The sequence below is a fragment of the Cyphomyrmex costatus genome, unplaced genomic scaffold (genome assembly GCF_001594065.2).
Source record: "Cyphomyrmex costatus isolate MS0001 unplaced genomic scaffold, Ccosl1.0 scaffold2, whole genome shotgun sequence".
In the NCBI taxonomy this organism is placed as follows: domain Eukaryota; kingdom Metazoa; phylum Arthropoda; class Insecta; order Hymenoptera; family Formicidae; genus Cyphomyrmex; species Cyphomyrmex costatus.
Window position 1 is genome coordinate 6792 of NW_017276038.1, and position 17845 is coordinate 24636.

A 17845-nucleotide genomic window follows, 5' to 3' on the forward strand; every position below is an offset into this window, starting at 1 on the left:
TTTTAATTTTTTTTAAACACAATTTTGTAATTCTAAAACCTGTAAAATATGCAGCAAACTGAAATATTTGTATGTCCTATGTATTACATAGAAGATAGAAGTGTAAAATAATTACTGAATCATAACGGCCGAATGTCTAAGGGCTTTCAAGTCTTATTGATAAGCGCTATAGATAGCATGTATCCAATCGAACCGTGTTTAATCGTGTGCAAAGTAACGACAAAAGTAACTGTAAATTTCGTTACCGTTACCCAAAAAATGTAACTCGTTACCGTTACAGTTACCAAAAAAAGAAAGTAACGCAGTTACCAGTAAAGTTACCAAAAAAGTAACTTGTAACTGTAACTTCGTTACAAGTAACGAGTTACTTCCATTCCCTGATACTTACACCAAGTACTTCATCTTCATCTAAAATCTCTTCCGTAGTTTCGTCCAAGGATAATGCAGCATCTATAAAATATAAATAATTCTTTCACAAATATACCTAAGATATTTATATTGAAGAAAGAACTAAAATAGAGTAAAAAACAGAACCTCCATGGATTGCTAGCTGGAGTCTTTCTACTAATTCATTTTTATTGCCTGCAGTGGGAAGTCCTCGTTGCTTCAATTCAGCCCTTAAATCAGCTACCTAAAAAATATAGCAATGTTATAGAAATTAAAGGAAAGAAATTCTACAACAAAATAAACAAAATTTTTAATGACTTATGTTTCATCCTATTTCATTTGCAAAAGATTATGGAAAAAAAGATTATGTGAGTTGTAATTTGCAAAGAGAAAATGATACATATTATAATTAAAACAGGAATTACTTAAGAATTACTTAAGAATCTTAAAACAGAATGGAATACGAATACTATTCATAATCTTACAAGCATATTTTAACCGACTTTTTGTTCACCAGTTGAAGTATTTTATAATAAAAATAATGAGATACAAAAATTAATATTATCTATTATAAATAAAAATATCCATTCGTTTATCAGTACTCTTTATCAAGCTTGTCTATTATTACCAAACATAATCAGCCTTACAATTCTGAGCAATTGTATAGTTTATATTATACATTTATAAGTTAACAATATTATCAGTCACCGGTGACCGTCGAAACATGTTAAAATCGACAATGGAAGTGTATGATTGAGAGCAATTAATCAGGAGCAATTGGAGGCTACAACTTTTTAGGCTCGAGGAAACTTGATGATATCACCGAGTAACAGTGAGTTGCGCGAAACAAGGAGTTAACTTACGTTAGACACTTACCTTCATCTTCGATAGTTCAGTTAACCCTTTTTCATACGATGAATCAGCCATCGTGCATTAAAATTTGTTCTCAATTACAAGTACACTACTGATGGTCGATTAGCATCTCATCGCCACTTACAAGTATTCGTTTCTTCGTATCTCTCACTGTTACGGCCTTCGCATAAATGGAACGACACCGGAGACCGGACACAACACGCCACACGCTTGTTTAGTGGCAGTCACAGAAATGCAACCAATGCAATCGTTTACGAATATAATTAATAAATTGAAAAGCAAGTGCACTGTAAAAACGACCTAAAAATGAGAGTATAAAAGCGAGAAAACAAATTGTATCTTTTATCGTACTTATTTGGAGGGATGCGCATCAATTGTTATCTATTGTTTTCCTAATCGTTATTGGTTATCACACACTTTTGAAGAAGTGCAACGCGGTGCAATATTAGGTTGGCGACACTGATGGCGCGACAGCAAGTTGGTGCACCATAACCTTCAAGATAAACCGTGAAATGTTTGATTAATCCGATTGAAATGGTTGACGAGTCGACGAAGAAGACTTTGAGTAATATTCCGTTATTGCAAACAAAAGCCGGTCCCAGAGACAAGGATTTATGGGTTCAAAGGTTGAAAGAAGAATATCAGGCTCTAATTAAGGTGAGAGAATTGACAGATTCTCTTCATTTGCACAAACTTATGTGTGTGAGTCACACTTCCATATGGAATATAGTTTTTGTTGCTTAATTTATAAATAATAATATTTATAAATATAATATATGCAAAGGACTTTCGGAATTTAAAAAATAAAGAAAAATATATCGGGTAAATCAGAGTCAAGGATAATAATTGGAGCGCAAGATAATTATTTAATATATTTTTTAAATATATTATACTTAATATATTATTTAATATATTTTTTAAATATATTACTTAATATATTATTAAATATATTTTTTTAAATAAATCCATAATTAACTTATCGACTTATTAAAAAATATGTAAATTAAATAATTATTTTGCTCCAATTATCACACCTGACTTTCAAATGCCTGATATATTTTCCTTTATTTTTAGTTTATAAATGTTAGGAGTTAATTCATATGGCGAGCTCATTATTGAACAGCAAACATATTTACCTAAAAAATATTCTATATATTAAAAATCTATCTCTAGAATAAGTATAATCAGTATAAAAAGAGTTTTTAATTAATACATAGATTTAATTATATAATTTTTTATTGTTATATAGTATGTTAAAAATAATAAAGAAGCAGACAATGACTGGTTCCGGCTAGAATCAAACAAGGAAGGCACTAAGTGGTTTGGCAAGTGCTGGTATATTCAAAATTTCTTGAAGTATGAATTTGAGATAGAATTTGATGTAAGTAATTACACTCATTTGCTTTTTTTTATTTAAATAAGAAAAATCTAGAGACACGGTAGTGTCTCGGTTATTTTTACGAGATATTACATTCAGGGACAATAAAAGGATAAAGTAAAGGACAATTCAAGAGTTATCAATAATTATAAATAGAAAGTTATCACATATAAGAAAATTAGAAATATAATTAAGAAAAATTAAAATTATTATAACCTAAAAATGAATCAACGTTTAAAAATTTTAATTAAGTTTTTTCTTTCTTGGATACTAGATTCCCATCACATATCCCACAACAGCACCTGAAATTGCTTTACCAGAATTGGATGGTAAAACTGCAAAAATGTATAGAGGTGGCAAGATCTGCTTGACTGATCATTTCAAGCCATTGTGGGCTCGCAACGTTCCCAAGTTCGGTATTGCTCATGCAATGGCTCTTGGTGTAAGCTAAATCGTATACATTTAATAATTAAATGCATAGTGAAAGCATTAAGCTTCCAAAATTTTTGACAAAGTTTGTAACAGTTACTGATACTAGATCTACAAGATCTACTTAATTTATATTATAATAAAGAGCACTAATTAATTTTAGGAAACCAAAATAACTTACATTGATAAAGAATCAATAAATATATTTTAATAAAAGTAATCAAAATTTGCATATAAAGAAAACAATTGAGTCCATATCACACAACTCCAAAAATTTATTAATTTTTGTATCAAGATACTTTCATAAAAAAAAAGTCACCATGTTATTTCTTTTCTAGTTGGGACCCTGGCTAGCAGTAGAGATTCCAGAGCTTATAGAAAAGGGTATCGTAGTTCACAAGGACGAGGAAAAGAAATCGTAAAGTGGCAACATGCAAAAGAAATAATAATACTTATTAATATATGAATGTTGAATAAGTTAATTTTTTACGCTTATTATTCGAAAGAGTATAGATTATTTACATTGTTCAATGCGCGATCAAATAAAGACTATTTAACACAGACTATTTATCATCATCGTCTAATTTTATCTTCTTGCTTTCTTTGATGATTTGATCCAGTTTGTACAAATCCTTGAGCGATACTTGTCCTGTTCCCCTCTTGAGAGGCTCTGGTTGAGATTTGTCTGGTTTCCATCCTAACATATATATTATCTGAAACGTGGCGGGAACAAATGTTATGTTATCTTCTTTTGTTTTTCCGTAAAGCTTTTTATATATAGATGCGGCTGCGATTAGCGTATCCCTTGATAGATGCAAATTGCGATTTCTAGCTGCATTGTTCTCAGCCATTCCTAAATAATAAATTGCATAATATATTTACATGCCTATTATATATTTTATTTAATCAAGAATTTTGTGTAACATTGTTTACCTTTCAAATCCCACATAAGCTCAAACATGCTTGGGTAACCAATGACTATCTCATCGGTATCGATAGTCAACATAGTAAAGTTTGCTCTTGTTAATAAAGATCCAATGTCTCTGATTTGTACAAATGGCGAGATGTGTGGTGAGATCCCACCGTATCTCTCAAATTCAGCTAATTGCAAGGAACTTCTATATTATCAGAATGAATGCCAGAAATAATAAACACAAATAGAACCTGGAAAAACTTCAATGTAAACCTGTCGCCTTTACCTCAATTCGTAAAGTGTATCGCCACCAAATACAGCTGCTATAAAGACTCCATCATTCTTCAGGCTACTATTGATACGACTGAAACATCCAGGGAGATCATTGACCCAATGAAGACTTAGGCAACTAATCACCATGTCGAAACTATCAGGCTCAAAAGACAGATTCTCTTCGTCGATGACTTTCTTCTTGACTCTTACACCTTCTGTGGTCTTAGCCTGCTGCAGAAGACCCGGACTCATGTCAGCTAGCACCAATTCCTTCACAGACTCGCTGGAGATCCGCTTGGATACATGACCACGGCCACATCCCAAATCGAGGATCCTACCAAACTTTCGTTTGATGTCGAATATTCTATCTGCCAATCTGTCGCCTACCTCGTCTTTGATGTAATCATATACCTGGACGTTAGCATCTTTGGCGGCACGTTCACGCTGCAACAACTTTGCATTCCTATCGAACACATTCATCGAACTGTCTGATGGCAATGTGGATGTCGATGCAGCGTTGCATGCACCATTAGGATTATGTCTAGGATTCAGTAGATTTAGCTTACTGTGTAATATCCAGTTTCTCCCATGGAAAGAAATCTTTGATGTCATTTCTCAATCGCACAATTTCGATTGATTTTCCTTTTAAAATTAAAACTAAAGAACTAATTAATTTATCTTTTTTTTTTGCAATATATTTATCCCTTAGAAATAATTTCACTTTCTCTTAATGTGTTTTTCTAATTTCTTATAACATGGAATATTTCATAATAAAATTGTTGATATTTTAAATCAACATCTACATGATTAGGTTGTGTTCAGTTGTGTTGTCTACACACTGAACTAGAGATAGGGATATATCCCTATGCACTAGATAGAAATCCCTAAGATATATCCTTCACTAGATAGGGAAACAAACCATGAAACCATAGAACTGAAGAGTTTCAATATGGCGTTTCGGAGGCGCTGCGTCTCTGCGTGATCTGAACCCTTCTTGGTTTCTTTACGGTGTCGACGCCGTATTTCGCGTCGCGCTTGACGAGATACTATATTTTTAATCCGATAAAATTTACAGAAATCCTTCGGATTTCTAATTAGAAAATGGTTCAGAAAAAGGTAATATTACCAAATCATCGTGCACGATTAATATTTTTGGCAAACGGTGTCGGTTGCGTCAAATATCTATGTTTAAATTTGTTTGAATCTTAAGCATGTTCTTCATCGTGTAGCCTAAAAATATGTTTTCGTTTTATAGTTAGTTCAGTAATTATGTAATGTGATAATTGTGGTCTTCCGAAATCTTACTTTTGCTGAAAAATGCTATTTCTGGATATAACAATGCTCAAACAAATTGATTCATTTAGGTGATATCAATTCAACATTTTATAACCTAATTTTACAAAGTGATTTCGTAGATATCGGTGAAAATTGAAAGATTGGCGTTCAACAATAAGCGCATAATGTTCATAAGATAAAGCAGATAAATCGTTCGATTCTTAAAAGTTATTTCTTGCATAAAAATAGTAATAATTCTAATTTAGTTTACATACTTTGGTTAAAATTATACACATACCAATGTGTTAAGAAAAAACTTATTAAAATTACTTAACTATATTGCACGTTTATTACTATTAATTTCTCTATAATTTCAGCCTAAGAAGAAGGTTGGAAAGAAAGTAGCTGCCGCACCATTGGCAGTTAAAAAGGTTGAACCGAAGAAAGTGACCAATCCACTCTTTGAGAAGCGAACACGTAACTTTGGCATTGGTAAGTCAGTATAATATTTTTTATTTCTAATTAATACAGAAGAATTCTGTTTATTTGCAATCTTTTATTCCATTTACTTCTGCTTCACTACAGTAGATTAAATAAAAATAAAAAACTTGACACCTTCAGTTTTCTAAGTTTCAGCTTTTTTTATCAGAATTAATAAATACTTTTTATTAGAGGAGACAACAAGTCAGTCTCTATTATCCAAACCTTTCAATTACAGGAACTGTTTTATCTCTTGACATGTTGGAATAAACAGAGTTATACTATACTTTATATTTAATATATGTAAAACAGTCACGTGTTACTATGAAATTTTGTTAAAATTTAGGACAGGACATTCAACCGGCTCGTGATCTCAGCCGCTTTGTAAGATGGCCCAAATACATTCGTATTCAGCGTCAAAGATCTGTGTTGCAGAAGAGGTTGAAAGTACCTCCAACAATAAACCAGTTTACACAAACATTGGATAAACAAACTGGTAAGATGTATATTCTATGTATGATTTAAAATAAATTAAATTTTATTTACATATGAACCAAATATTATATAATACTTTATTCTTATGTTATAGCTACACAGTTATTCAAGGTATTAGAAAAGTACCGTCCTGAATCATCAGCCATGAAGAAGGCACGATTGAAGGCAAGAGCTGAACAGAAGATTGCAAAAAAGGAAGACACACCGACGAAGAAACCGAATGTCATTCGCAGTGGAACCAACACAGTGACTACACTAGTGGAGCAAAAGAAAGCTCAGCTAGTTGTTATAGCTCATGATGTTGATCCTATTGAGGTTAGTTATTCATCTAAATGTCTGATTTATGGTATAGTAAATTAACATTGTTCAAATTTTCATCTGAAGACATGGTAGTGTCTCGTATATTTAACTGTGATGACTGAATTTCTTCATCTGAGAATATAAATATTTTTAATATCTGTATTCAAGGAATGACATATGACTATCTGAGTGTTGTCTTATATTACTATATATATATATATATAGCAAAAAATTATATGTATCAATCTAATCAATTTTCTCTTTATTGATACAGATTGTATTGTTCCTTCCTGCCTTGTGTCGTAAAATGGGCGTACCATACTGTATCGTTAAAGGCAAAGCCCGTTTGGGACGTCTGGTTAGACGCAAGACCTGCTCAGCAATTGCTCTTACTCAAGTACATAATTACATTCATTTCTTGTATTTTTGTTTAACTTACATTTAATTAAACTATTCATATTATTTTATGATGAGTACTCAAGAGCCAATCCAATGATACACAATGAAATTAAAACAATCTGATATGCATTTATAAAAGATCTGATTCTTCTCTTTTATTTCAGTTTTATTAAAATATGTTATCTCGTTATTTCAGGTGGATTCTGGCGATAGAGCCAACTTTGCAAAGATTGTTGAAGCTATTAAGACGAATTTCAATGATCGATATGACGAAATCAGGCGTCACTGGGGTGGTGGTTTATTGGGAAGCAAATCTGCGGCAAGGATAGCGAAATTAGAAAAAGCTAAGGCGAAGGAACTCGCACAGAAACAAGGTTAATATCATTGCCTTGTATTATCTACAAATTATATAAAAAATAAAAGATAAAATAAATTTAGTATTGTATTTATTTGATAAAGTATGCCTACATTCGTATTTCCCTTTCATTTTTGTATAAAGAGTCTTTATTATATGTATTTTAAGATGAGAGAAAGAGAATTCCTAAATTTATCTATATACAGTTAGAATAAATATTATATCTAGTATCCTCAAATTCGTTTCTTGATGAGCTTTTCTAGTCTCTTAATTCTTCCAGCTTCATGTTCTGGACTATTATGTACTACATAATTTTTCGTGGCTTCTGCAACATCCGTATTTTCAGATTGTTTAAATTGTTTAAGCAATTGATCTTGGTCCATCTTTTTCAATCCCTAAAATATATATATAGATTATTGATAAAAAAAATACGACAGACTGTAATTTTACTTATCACAAAAATTACCTTCATGTCTAAAATTTTTTGGAATTCTGAAGACTGTAAATCAGGTAAGCGTTTATTGCACTGTTTCACGAAATCATTAGGAGATTCAATTGGAGACATTACAATCTTCAATATCATTTCAGCATTTGCCATGCCTTTGACTACAACCTATATAAATAATATATTAAATACGAATGTACTTTAATAAATTTAATATTATTTATTTTCTAAAGAATTCAATTACTTTCGTGTATGTTACTGGAGCTTTTCTCTGTATTTGATAACCTGTCAATGGAAGATCCAACAAGGCTGTTTTCAACATATGAACATCTAATAACAGTTGTTCTGCGCCAACGGCATTCAATGGCTTACACTTAAATAATTGCTGTACTAATTTTGCTATGAAAGAGCTGAAACAAAACATCAAGTATTATAGAACCTCGAAAAGTATTATGTGAACTAGTGTACGATAAATATATCTTACCTGGCGAACTTGACACAAAACTGTGTAAAATATTTTCTACAAGAAGATAGTCTATCTCGTATGGTTGGTATTGTTTGTCGAAGGTGTGCTATTATTGTATTAACATAATTACTCTGATCGCCCACAATTTCTACAGAACTCCATTGCACCTAACATAAATAAAACAGACTTATTATATTTTCATTATATATTAATAGTGTGTATCTCACAATTGTAAGTATGTTAGTTTAGATAACAGAGAATATATTAATTTTATTTCTATATTATAGAATGATATATCTGAATTATATGTAATTAATGCGTTATATTATAATCGCAATTTTTTTATAAGCTACCTTGGTCATTGCAGTCAATGCGGATTCGCACGCTGCTTCCAGATCTTGAACTAGCAATTGGATACAATTTGAAATCACACTAAAAACAAATGGTAGAAATTAATAATAAAATCAATAATAAAATTTTCTAAAATATATATAATTAACATAAAAATAAGAAAAAAAAAAAGATATACTTGTGGAAGATATCCTGTTCTTGAGATAAATTTATTTTTTCCGAACAGCATTTATCTGTTTTTCCACGAAGTTTCTCTTCTAATTGCTGTGTCGTTTCTAAACAATATTCTGCTGTTGTTAAAATACTGAAAAAAATATATTTCAATAATTAATCCACTTTGTTCTTGTTCTAGAACAAAGAATTCACAATTTACCAGCATATACGAGATTGCTCCTCTTTGCTAAATCTGGCAGTTTCTCCTTCCTTCAGAAAACTTTGAAAATTTTGAATAAAGCCTGACGTTGACAAATTATCTCGTAAGTCACGTGTGATATTACTCATACTGGTACCAATTCCTACACTGCCTCCGATTCTATAACGATTACATTAAGAGATACATAAGTCCTAAATTATTAATTTCTAAAGAATTGATTTACACAATTTTTAGACTTACTTGGGTAAATTATTCTGTAAAATCTTTACAGCGTACTCTCGTAAGTACTTTTGAAAGGTCTCGGCAAGGCTTAGCATGATTAAGCCAGTACTGAGTTGCGTACATTGCAGCATGCATTTTTTGTAAAATACAAACAAATCGGCACACGAACTCAAGACGCTACTCGGACCTTCGATGCCGTCAAATTCCTTAGCACCTGGCGGTTGCGTTTTAGAATCGGATACGAACTTGTCCATCAAATCTGCCAAATTGCGATCCAAACTTTCTATATAAATGTTCAAGTATGGTTCGAAACATCTTCCTATTAATTTTTCGAATGGAGATGATTGCGGTTTTTCATTTTCAATCTATAATTACAAAAAATCATATATACAATATTTTTAATCGGTAAATACAAAAATTCATAGCATACATATAAACAGCTCTGATACCTTCTCTTCATCTTCTTCAAAAGGATTTCCCGGAACCTTCTCCACAACTTTATTACTAATTAGCATGGTCTTAGCATCGGAAGTCTCCAAAGTACTGCCGATAAAACGCTTCGATAGTAGCGTCTCAAAATTACTGGTTCTCTGAATCGCGTACAGCAATAATTTAACATCTATTTCATTACGTCTCTTATTCATTAATTTAGTAAGATCTTCTCGTGTGACATGGCAAAATTGTACAGCTATTCGCTCGGAAATTTCCCAGTCTTGAGGAAAAATTGTACCAAACTTCGACTCGAAATCGAGTAAATGTTTCTTGATCCACGCATATCTTCGATCTATCTTATCCAACCAGGCAAAATCCTGATTTTCATCAAATAAATGTGCGTATTCTTGTAATTGGATATTTACAAACCAAACGAGCAGATCTTTCCTTGGAAGAAAAGAAGTATTTGAAACATTAGAATTCTATCATTACTTAGATACAAGTATCTACATAATATACACACTTTACTTTAGGGTGTAATACTGATAATACTAAACATCCTTCAGTCAACTGATTGAAATGTTTTGGATTCTGGCCTGAAAAGGCTTGCTTGAAATCTGCTGTAATCTGCTGGGCCAATTCATCCTGGATCTGACGTACCTTTAAACAAAAGAAAACTTATTAAAAAAGAACAAAAAGAAAACACATTAAAAAATAAATCAAATATATTAAAAAAAAAATTTGTTAAAAGAGAATTGTTTATTAGTTAAAAATAAAATAATTAAGATAATCAAAAGACTTAGTGGAATAAATCAAGAAAATAAAAACAAAAATTGCCGATATGAGTCAACAATAATTATAAGCGTATATTTTTAACAATTTATTCGGAATCATACAAAAACATATACATTTTGACTAGTGTTGGCTCATATCAGCAATTTTTTGCTCTTACTTGATCAGATAATTGCTTCACTTGTGGTATGTCCATATAGCTATTAAAATTTTGCATCACTTCCATGACTGCTTGCAATGGTAAGATAATTTCTCCATACTGCTTCTTTTGCGTCAATATTCTAAAGAAACATAAAAGTACATTTATAATTTTGAACAATATTTAAACATTTTGCAAAATAAAGCAAGACGTGTGTACTTTAAATTATCCACTCCTTCCACAAGCATATGCAAATGATTCAGTGCTGTTATTGAAGCAGTAAGATTCTTCTTAGCAAAATCCAACTGTTTGATGTCCCTTGTAATTTCCTTGACCGCTTCTTCAGACTGCTCCGCCTTGTCTTTTATATCTTTTATATGGATAAATAATTGCTTTATCACCTTCTGTGCATCTTCCAATGCTGCTCTACCATCTTGACCCACATTTGTCTGACCACGTACGACTGACCGTATCTCTTTGTCAATAGTATGTATCTTATTTTCTATTTTATTCACCACTTCATCAATATTTGACAGTGATTGTTCCGTGGGAAATAATGTGTTTATGTGATCCACTACATTGAAATTAGGTTGATCTAATGGATCGGTAATAGTTAAGACCTGATAGCAAAAAAGACAAAATGTTAAGCTTGTTTTACAAAAAAACATACAAAAGTACTGTATAGACATAATTATACACGAAATCAACAATGACATGTAGACATTGAGGAAACAGATGGTTCTAGTAAAGACAGATATCATTTTATTGAAAAATAGAAATATAAAGTATAAAAGAGGATTGTGAATAGAATTCAAAGAAAGAAGCGCCGTTATTTCTGGCGAGAAGAAAATAAAAACTCGCGGTGTGGACTTAACCTGCTCGATCACTTTCTGCACATTCTGCGGGAACGTGTAGATCGTAGAACGAAGCTCTTCCAGCTCATCTTCCTCATGATTCTCCATCGTGTTTGATTACGCTACGCTAGCGGACATGGACACGTACTTCACGCGAGAATCGCGCACACCTGCGCGCCGTTCATGTGACAAAATAGAATATAGATGTAAGTGTAGATGTGGCGGTGATACGATGACGTTTCGAGCATATAAATAAGAGTAATCAACAACATAAATGACACAAAACCGGAAATGGGTCGAACCTGTGAGCATTTTCAAATATACTCAAATATAAAGATATTTAAAGAAATGTTGTAAATATATTATAATTTGTTACGCAAATTTTTAACTTGCGAATTTGATTCTCGCACACTTGTCCGTTTATTATTTTATTTAATTGATTAATTTTTAAATCTTGAGAGTTCAATAATTTGTTTTATTATTGATAAAATCAGATAGAAGTCAAGCTGATTCAAACGCATGAAAAAAACATATATTTCTCCGTTTAAATTTCGTTTGTAGCATTAGCGCTTTCACTCTTTTATTCTTAGATATAGCAAAGTAACATTGATACAAAACATGAAAGGAAAAAACACAACGCATGAAGATGTAATCAAGGTATCAATCATGAAGAATATTCTTCATGGTGATGGTATCCATCATGAAACTTTCTCCCTAGGATAAAAAGTGAAAAGTGAACATTTCATAGAACTTCTAGTATATATAAGTTCTATGGAACATTTTTACCATTGATATTGAAGTTTAATGGAGAAATTTTTCACTTTTTACTTTTCATCCTAGAGAAAAAGTTTCATGATTCGATACCCAAATCAATCGCAGCAATTTTATTTCTTCACAGTTGGCAAACATGCAACTTCCGCTTTGCCTCAATTTGGCGGACTAATCAGCCGATTACAACTGGAACTTGCACTGATTGTGAGCCGCTAGAACACGTTCCCGCGTGCCGAGTAAGTCAACAATTTGCGATAATACCTCTCTTTGTCGTACAGTCAAATTCACGAGCATCGTTTTTCCTTGTTTGATATTTGATAAATAACAAGAATGAAATGGTTTTAGGCATGGTGGAAGTATACTTCCACCATGGTTTCAGGAGCGTAAAATCATGGAACGCATCTTTAGAAAATTTTAGGCTCGTATTCATATTCAGACCTTATACGTAAAGCTTCCTTAAATTTATCCTTAGAGGCTTAGTAACCAATAAAATAATTCACAGAGAATCTAAAGATAAACTTAAAGAAGCATTAAAAATATAATCTATTAATTCTTATTTACTGTGCCATGCTGCCAGCAAATTCAAGTATTATAGGTTATTTAAAACGTGGGTATATTATTCTCGAGGCTTCTTTCTAATATGTATATTAGCGAATAAATTATGCAATCTATGATCCAAGAGTTTATTTTATAATGAGCGTTTCAAATTACATATCTAGATATGGAAATTATTTATATACATATAAAAAGAAAGCAAGAGATGTAAATTATACATAATACTATATTTTCTGCTTTGAAGATAAATTTTCTGCTAACAAATTCTCTGCTTCAAAAACACATTTTTTACTACGCTCTTTTTAATTACGCGCTAAACAGTTTTTTCAGACTTGAAACGCAAGCTCTAATAAACTACCACAGTAATATCACGAGTTATGTAAATTGACTAAAAATTTAACAATTTTTGATGCTCTTTACACAACTTAGATCTATCTTAATAATGTTGAACAATATATTAAAATCTGTAAATAATTAATTTTTATTGCAAAAGATATTACATCGGCTGTGAGTCGAACCCCCAATCTTTTACATTCCGTACGAGATTATATACACTACTCGACAAAAATTATATAAGAAAGAAATTTGCATTTTTAAAGCACAGAATTTGTTTTATCGGAGCACAGTCGTGTTAAAAAATTGTGTTACATTGCTGAATATCTCTTTTGTTAAAACTTTTTATTGGATAACGAGCGACGGTTGAAATCTTTTCAAAGTCACTCAAGGTCATGACCTCAACATATGTCAAGGTCAAAGCCATTGAAGATTGCTTCCCTTTTATGCATTTTTAGTGCAATTTTTGTTTTATTAATCGTCCTAAAAATAATTTAATAGATAATATTATTTATTTATAAAGTTTATTAGTGAAGTATTAACTATACTGATATTTTTTAAATGATACCGTAAGTGCATCACATTATAAATTTATCCACCATTCCAATAATGATACTTTTTGTGAATAATCGGATGTTGAGAATTAAAATTTAAATATCTATCTGACACTGTTTTTTTATACACTACTCAATAAAATCTAGGGAACATTTTCGAACACGCAAAAAATTAGGTAATATTAAGAACACTGCATTTGGTGAAAAAATCATCGCAGAAAAAAAATTAAAAAAACATTTTAAAGGTTGAAAATCTTTATTTTCGAAATCTATAAATAAAATTTCAATGTGATTGATACTTTACGAAATTATATATGGACACAAATGGATATCCATAAAATTTGAAAATTTTGCACAAATTTTGCGAAGGTCTTTATGGCATATAGTAAAAATTACGAAAATGCGGTTTGCAGAAGTCGATAGAGTAAATCTTTACTTTCAATTTAAACTTATATTTGTCTAATTTTTACTCCACGCCATAGACCTTTCTGAAATTTGTACAAAATTATACGGTATTTTTTATATTTGACAGATATCCGTTTGTATCCATACAGTTTAATTCGACAAAGATCAGTTAGATTGAAAGGTAAAAATGTTCATCTTTTTTTTTTTTAAGTGATCATAGTATTGGAAGGCACATTCTATCGACTGCTGCAAACCGCATTTTCGTGTAATTTTTATCTTATGCCATAAACCTTCGTAAAATTTATAAAAAATTTTTAGATTTGACGAATATCCATTTGTGTTCGTATAACTCCGTAAAGTGTCAGTCATATTGAAATTTCAATTAGAGATTTCAACCTTTAAAGTGCGTTTTTAATTTTTTGTCTGCGATGATTTTTCATTGAGTTACGGTGTTCTGAATATTGCCCAATTTTTAGCGTGTTCGAAAGTGTTCCCTACAATTTGTTGAGTAGTGTATAAATCAAGAATAATTTTATGTTTTCTCTAATTAATTTAACATCTAAATAACTCAATTATAATTTTTACATATCTAAAGAACAGTATGTTAAATATCAATTTGTTTATTGCTATTTCTCCTATATCTTTCATCACTTAGAGATTAGATATTATAGACGAGATAGAAGAATCCATTGATACATAAATTTATTTAAAGCAAATGTCAGCAATGTAAAAGTAAGATGTGTTAAATGTAAAATTAAATTGACTGCAATTTAAAATTTTTCAAGAGATATTTTTGTTTTATTGAGATAAGTGACGGTCTTTTCTTTATACTTTTAATAGCTAATTCAATTGGAACATTTGTGAACAGAGATGTTACGTCTAAAGATATTAAAATTTGATCATCATTTGATCAATTAAATAAGTGTCACATTATTTAATTTTTTAACTAATTGTTGGCTATTTTTTTATGAAATTAGGTATCTTTGGGATATTCTCTCGTATACTTTTATAGGAGGATTCCGTTTGCCTACATTCCCGATTGCACACACCACTCACATCGGCCGGTGCCTAGTAACTTTTCTCTGCTTTACCAATGAGGTTATATTATTTTTAAATTGGCCAATCAACGAGCAATATGTAAAATCATGCATGTAGGCAATTGGAACGTTCTCAACATATCAAAATCAGAATTTTTCAAAACATTAAAGTTAGTTCTTAATTCCTCGTTTTTCGTTTTCAACAATAATTTTTACAAACAGACCTTTAGAATATCGATGGGCTCTCCATTATCTCCCATAATCGCAGACATTGTCATATAAGATTTAGAGTCTCTCATGTTAAACAAACTTTCAGTAACATCTTCTTTTGTAAGATATGTTGATGACATCTTTATGATCATTGTATCTTCAGACCTCAACGAAAACTTAGATACATTTAATTTATATCATTCACGATTAAAGTTCATTATAGAGTATGGTTGGAGATTCTCTTAGCTTCCTAGATGTTTTTTTAATTAAAGAAGATAATCGTATTATTAATGATTGGTATCGAAAACCGATATTTCCAGGCCGATTTTTTAATTATTATTCTTGCTATCCTCTTTTATAAAAAATTAACATTATGGTAGGCTTAATAGACAAAGCAATTCTGTTATTTTATCCAAAATTCCACCAAAAAAATTTGGATACTATAATTAACATCTTATTGAATAATGGTTACCTTTTAAAATTAATTTTTTCAATAATAAAAAAAAATTCAAATATAAAGAGAGTAACAAGCCAAGTAAATTAACGAACAATTTAATTTAAAACAATCATATAAACATATCAAAAACAAACGTTTCGACTCCGATCGGGTCATTTTCAATGTTACATAAAATATGAAGTATTATAAATTAAAATACATTCTTCATTAAAAGTCAATAAAAATAAAAAAAATATTTTATAGCACAAATTCCAACATTTAAATAAGAATAACGTTTCGGATTATTCTTTACCTACCAAAGAAAACAATCGAAGATTCTTTGTAATTCCATTCATATTCCTTCCATCTCAGAAAAAATAAAAAATTTTATTTAAAAAATTCCGGTATGACGATTGCATACAGAGAGATCCAAAAATTGAACAGTTTCATTAGAGTACAGAAAGATTCGGTACTAATAACTTTGCAGGCAGATGTAGTTTGTAGACTTTACTGCAAAGATTGCGATGCCTCTTACGTTGGTAAGACGAGCAGATGCATTAAAGTACGGATGTCTGAACATAGAAATCATATTAATAGAAACACTGCTCAATCATCGGTAATTACTGAACATAGAATAAAAAACATCTCATAATTTTGATTGGGACAATATTAAAATTTTAGACAAAGAAAATATTTATAACAAAAAACTTTTGTTTGAAATGATATATTAAGAAACAAAAATATGTGGATTAAATATACAGAATGAAACTATTTCACTTGACCTGTTATATGAAAACCTAATCACAAAGATATGTAGCGGTTCCTACTCTCGTTTATTTTTATTCTTATTTTTATTTTTATCATCATTGTTATTATTTTTTATTATTATTATTTTCATTTTTACTTTATTTTAATTTACTTTATTTTTCTCTTTTGTCTTATTTTTCTTATCTAGCTTATTTATTTTTCTATCATTTATGTATCGTTCTCTGACGTTCTCTTCTTTTTACTTTTAACTACACTGGGGAACAAAATTAACGCAACACCTGTTTCACTGTGCAAAAATAGGCAAACTTCAAGCTAGAAACTTCATCAAAAATCGTCGTATCGAGATGTTTAAAAAAGTATTTTACAGTTTGAAACCTCTACTTTTCAGATCGCTACTTGAAAAACTGGTCTCACCGCGGAGATTTTATGAAGTTACACAAACATAAATGAAGATATATCAGATCTCAAAAGTTTTTACAAAATTTGCATATTCCACGGGGCGGACTAAAAATTGTACGCAAATGCGATTTACATCACTCGAAAGACCGAATCTTTATCTTTAATTTGTTTTTTTACGAAGCTCCGTACGATTTTTTTTCACCGAGTTATTCAACGTTGTAGCAAAAGGATCATTTTTGCTTCAACGTTGAATAACTCGGTGAAAAAAAATCGTACGGAACTTCGTGAAAAAGTCAATTAAAGATAAAGATTCGCTCTTTCGGGTATGTTAAGTTAGCACTCCAACTATAATACTCAGGAGTTCTGATTAGAGTTCCCACTTCCTTTTGACGAGACGAAGAGTTCCCTACAGTTAATAACAAGAGTTCCGCTCAATAAACATTATTTTTACGTTTTTTAAAAATGGGGTGCTAACTTTTTATCGAATTTCGAGGTGGAATAGTTCTGAGCGGCTAATAACTTCAATTTGCGATTGCCTAGAGTTCCTGATATGTAAAAAAAATTTTCGAATAATAAAAAAAAAATTAAAAATTTTTGAAAAATTAATTTTTAGATACAATAGTTCTGATGATAATTCTTGCTCCTTTTTGACGATACGAAGAGTTCTCTATGATTTTTAATGACATATGCGCCTAATAATAATTTTTTAATAATTTTTTAAAAATGGGGTGCTAACTTTTTATCGA

General features: G+C 30.7%; 5 protein-coding genes across 6 annotated transcripts in view; 2 read left to right on the forward strand and 3 right to left on the reverse strand.

The window, feature by feature from the left end:
• Positions 1 to 1452, reverse strand: part of LOC108773178 (SAP domain-containing ribonucleoprotein) — a 4115-nt gene extending 2663 nt beyond the window's left edge. Inside the window, exons 1-3 of the mRNA XM_018538904.1 lie at positions 1264 to 1452; positions 535 to 631; positions 389 to 450 (exon numbers count right to left, since the gene is read on the reverse strand). Of these exons, the coding sequence (XP_018394406.1) occupies positions 389 to 450; positions 535 to 631; positions 1264 to 1314 (210 nt within the window). The 5' untranslated portion in view covers positions 1315 to 1452. The remainder of the gene's footprint in view (positions 1 to 388; positions 451 to 534; positions 632 to 1263) is intronic.
• Positions 1453 to 1663: 211 nt separating this feature from the next.
• Positions 1664 to 3503, forward strand: Ufc1 (Ubiquitin-fold modifier conjugating enzyme 1). The gene is made up of 4 exons (XM_018538905.1): positions 1664 to 1917; positions 2510 to 2641; positions 2913 to 3080; positions 3406 to 3503. The coding sequence occupies exons 1-4, from the start codon at positions 1795 to 1797 to the stop codon at positions 3487 to 3489; spliced, it is 507 nt and encodes a 168-aa protein (XP_018394407.1). The 5' UTR covers positions 1664 to 1794; the 3' UTR covers positions 3490 to 3503.
• A 121-nt stretch (positions 3504 to 3624) lies between these two features.
• LOC108773177 (NADH dehydrogenase [ubiquinone] 1 alpha subcomplex assembly factor 5) lies at positions 3625 to 4894 on the reverse strand. Of its 2 annotated transcripts, XM_018538903.1 has the most exons (4): positions 4820 to 4892; positions 4267 to 4664; positions 4001 to 4185; positions 3625 to 3920 (listed from the first exon to the last, which is right to left on the reverse strand). In XM_018538903.1, the coding sequence occupies exons 1-4, from the start codon at positions 4841 to 4843 to the stop codon at positions 3631 to 3633; spliced, it is 897 nt and encodes a 298-aa protein (XP_018394405.1). In that variant the 5' UTR covers positions 4844 to 4892; the 3' UTR covers positions 3625 to 3630. The 2 variants fall into 2 exon arrangements, with proteins under 2 accessions (XP_018394405.1, XP_018394404.1); XM_018538902.1 differs by having other exon boundaries at positions 4267 to 4894.
• A 366-nt stretch (positions 4895 to 5260) lies between these two features.
• Positions 5261 to 7635, forward strand: RpL7A (ribosomal protein L7A). Its single transcript, XM_018538895.1, has 6 exons — positions 5261 to 5369; positions 5906 to 6020; positions 6355 to 6504; positions 6598 to 6818; positions 7078 to 7200; positions 7399 to 7635. The coding sequence occupies exons 1-6, from the start codon at positions 5355 to 5357 to the stop codon at positions 7579 to 7581; spliced, it is 807 nt and encodes a 268-aa protein (XP_018394397.1). The 5' UTR covers positions 5261 to 5354; the 3' UTR covers positions 7582 to 7635.
• Positions 7636 to 7741: 106 nt separating this feature from the next.
• Vps53 (vacuolar protein sorting 53) lies at positions 7742 to 11759 on the reverse strand. The gene is made up of 13 exons (XM_018538896.1): positions 11653 to 11759; positions 10997 to 11397; positions 10799 to 10919; positions 10370 to 10506; positions 9864 to 10293; positions 9433 to 9779; positions 9193 to 9351; positions 8998 to 9123; positions 8822 to 8900; positions 8487 to 8635; positions 8247 to 8412; positions 8024 to 8170; positions 7742 to 7952 (listed from the first exon to the last, which is right to left on the reverse strand). Exons 1-13 carry the CDS (start codon positions 11737 to 11739, stop codon positions 7791 to 7793), a joined length of 2511 nt encoding a protein of 836 aa, XP_018394398.1. The 5' UTR covers positions 11740 to 11759; the 3' UTR covers positions 7742 to 7790.
• Between the last annotated feature and the right edge of the window lie 6086 nt (positions 11760 to 17845).

What these genes read in the sequence shown, in the direction of transcription:
- LOC108773177 (XM_018538902.1), bottom strand. Translation starts at nt 4,865, where the DNA reads ATGACATCAAAGATTTCTTTCCATGGGAGAAACTGGATATTACACAGT. An exon ending in GATACACTTTACGAATTGAG is followed by an intron (nt 4,186 to 4,266) that starts GTAAAGGCGACA and finishes CTGATAATATAG; the next exon opens with AAGTTCCTTGCAATTAGCTG. An exon ending in GCTTATGTGGGATTTGAAAG is followed by an intron (nt 3,921 to 4,000) that starts GTAAACAATGTT and finishes TTTATTATTTAG; the next exon opens with GAATGGCTGAGAACAATGCA.
- Vps53 (XM_018538896.1), bottom strand. Translation starts at nt 11,739, where the DNA reads ATGGAGAATCATGAGGAAGATGAGCTGGAAGAGCTTCGTTCTACGATC. An exon ending in TGCAGAAAGTGATCGAGCAG is followed by an intron (nt 11,398 to 11,652) that starts GTTAAGTCCACA and finishes TTTTGCTATCAG; the next exon opens with GTCTTAACTATTACCGATCC. An exon ending in GAAGGAGTGGATAATTTAAA is followed by an intron (nt 10,920 to 10,996) that starts GTACACACGTCT and finishes ATGTTTCTTTAG; the next exon opens with AATATTGACGCAAAAGAAGC.
- Ufc1 (XM_018538905.1), top strand. Translation starts at nt 1,795, where the DNA reads ATGGTTGACGAGTCGACGAAGAAGACTTTGAGTAATATTCCGTTATTG. An exon ending in AATTTGAGATAGAATTTGAT is followed by an intron (nt 2,642 to 2,912) that starts GTAAGTAATTAC and finishes CTTGGATACTAG; the next exon opens with ATTCCCATCACATATCCCAC. An exon ending in CTCATGCAATGGCTCTTGGT is followed by an intron (nt 3,081 to 3,405) that starts GTAAGCTAAATC and finishes TTTCTTTTCTAG; the next exon opens with TTGGGACCCTGGCTAGCAGT.
- RpL7A (XM_018538895.1), top strand. An exon ending in AACACGTAACTTTGGCATTG is followed by an intron (nt 6,021 to 6,354) that starts GTAAGTCAGTAT and finishes GTTAAAATTTAG; the next exon opens with GACAGGACATTCAACCGGCT. An exon ending in ATGATGTTGATCCTATTGAG is followed by an intron (nt 6,819 to 7,077) that starts GTTAGTTATTCA and finishes TTATTGATACAG; the next exon opens with ATTGTATTGTTCCTTCCTGC.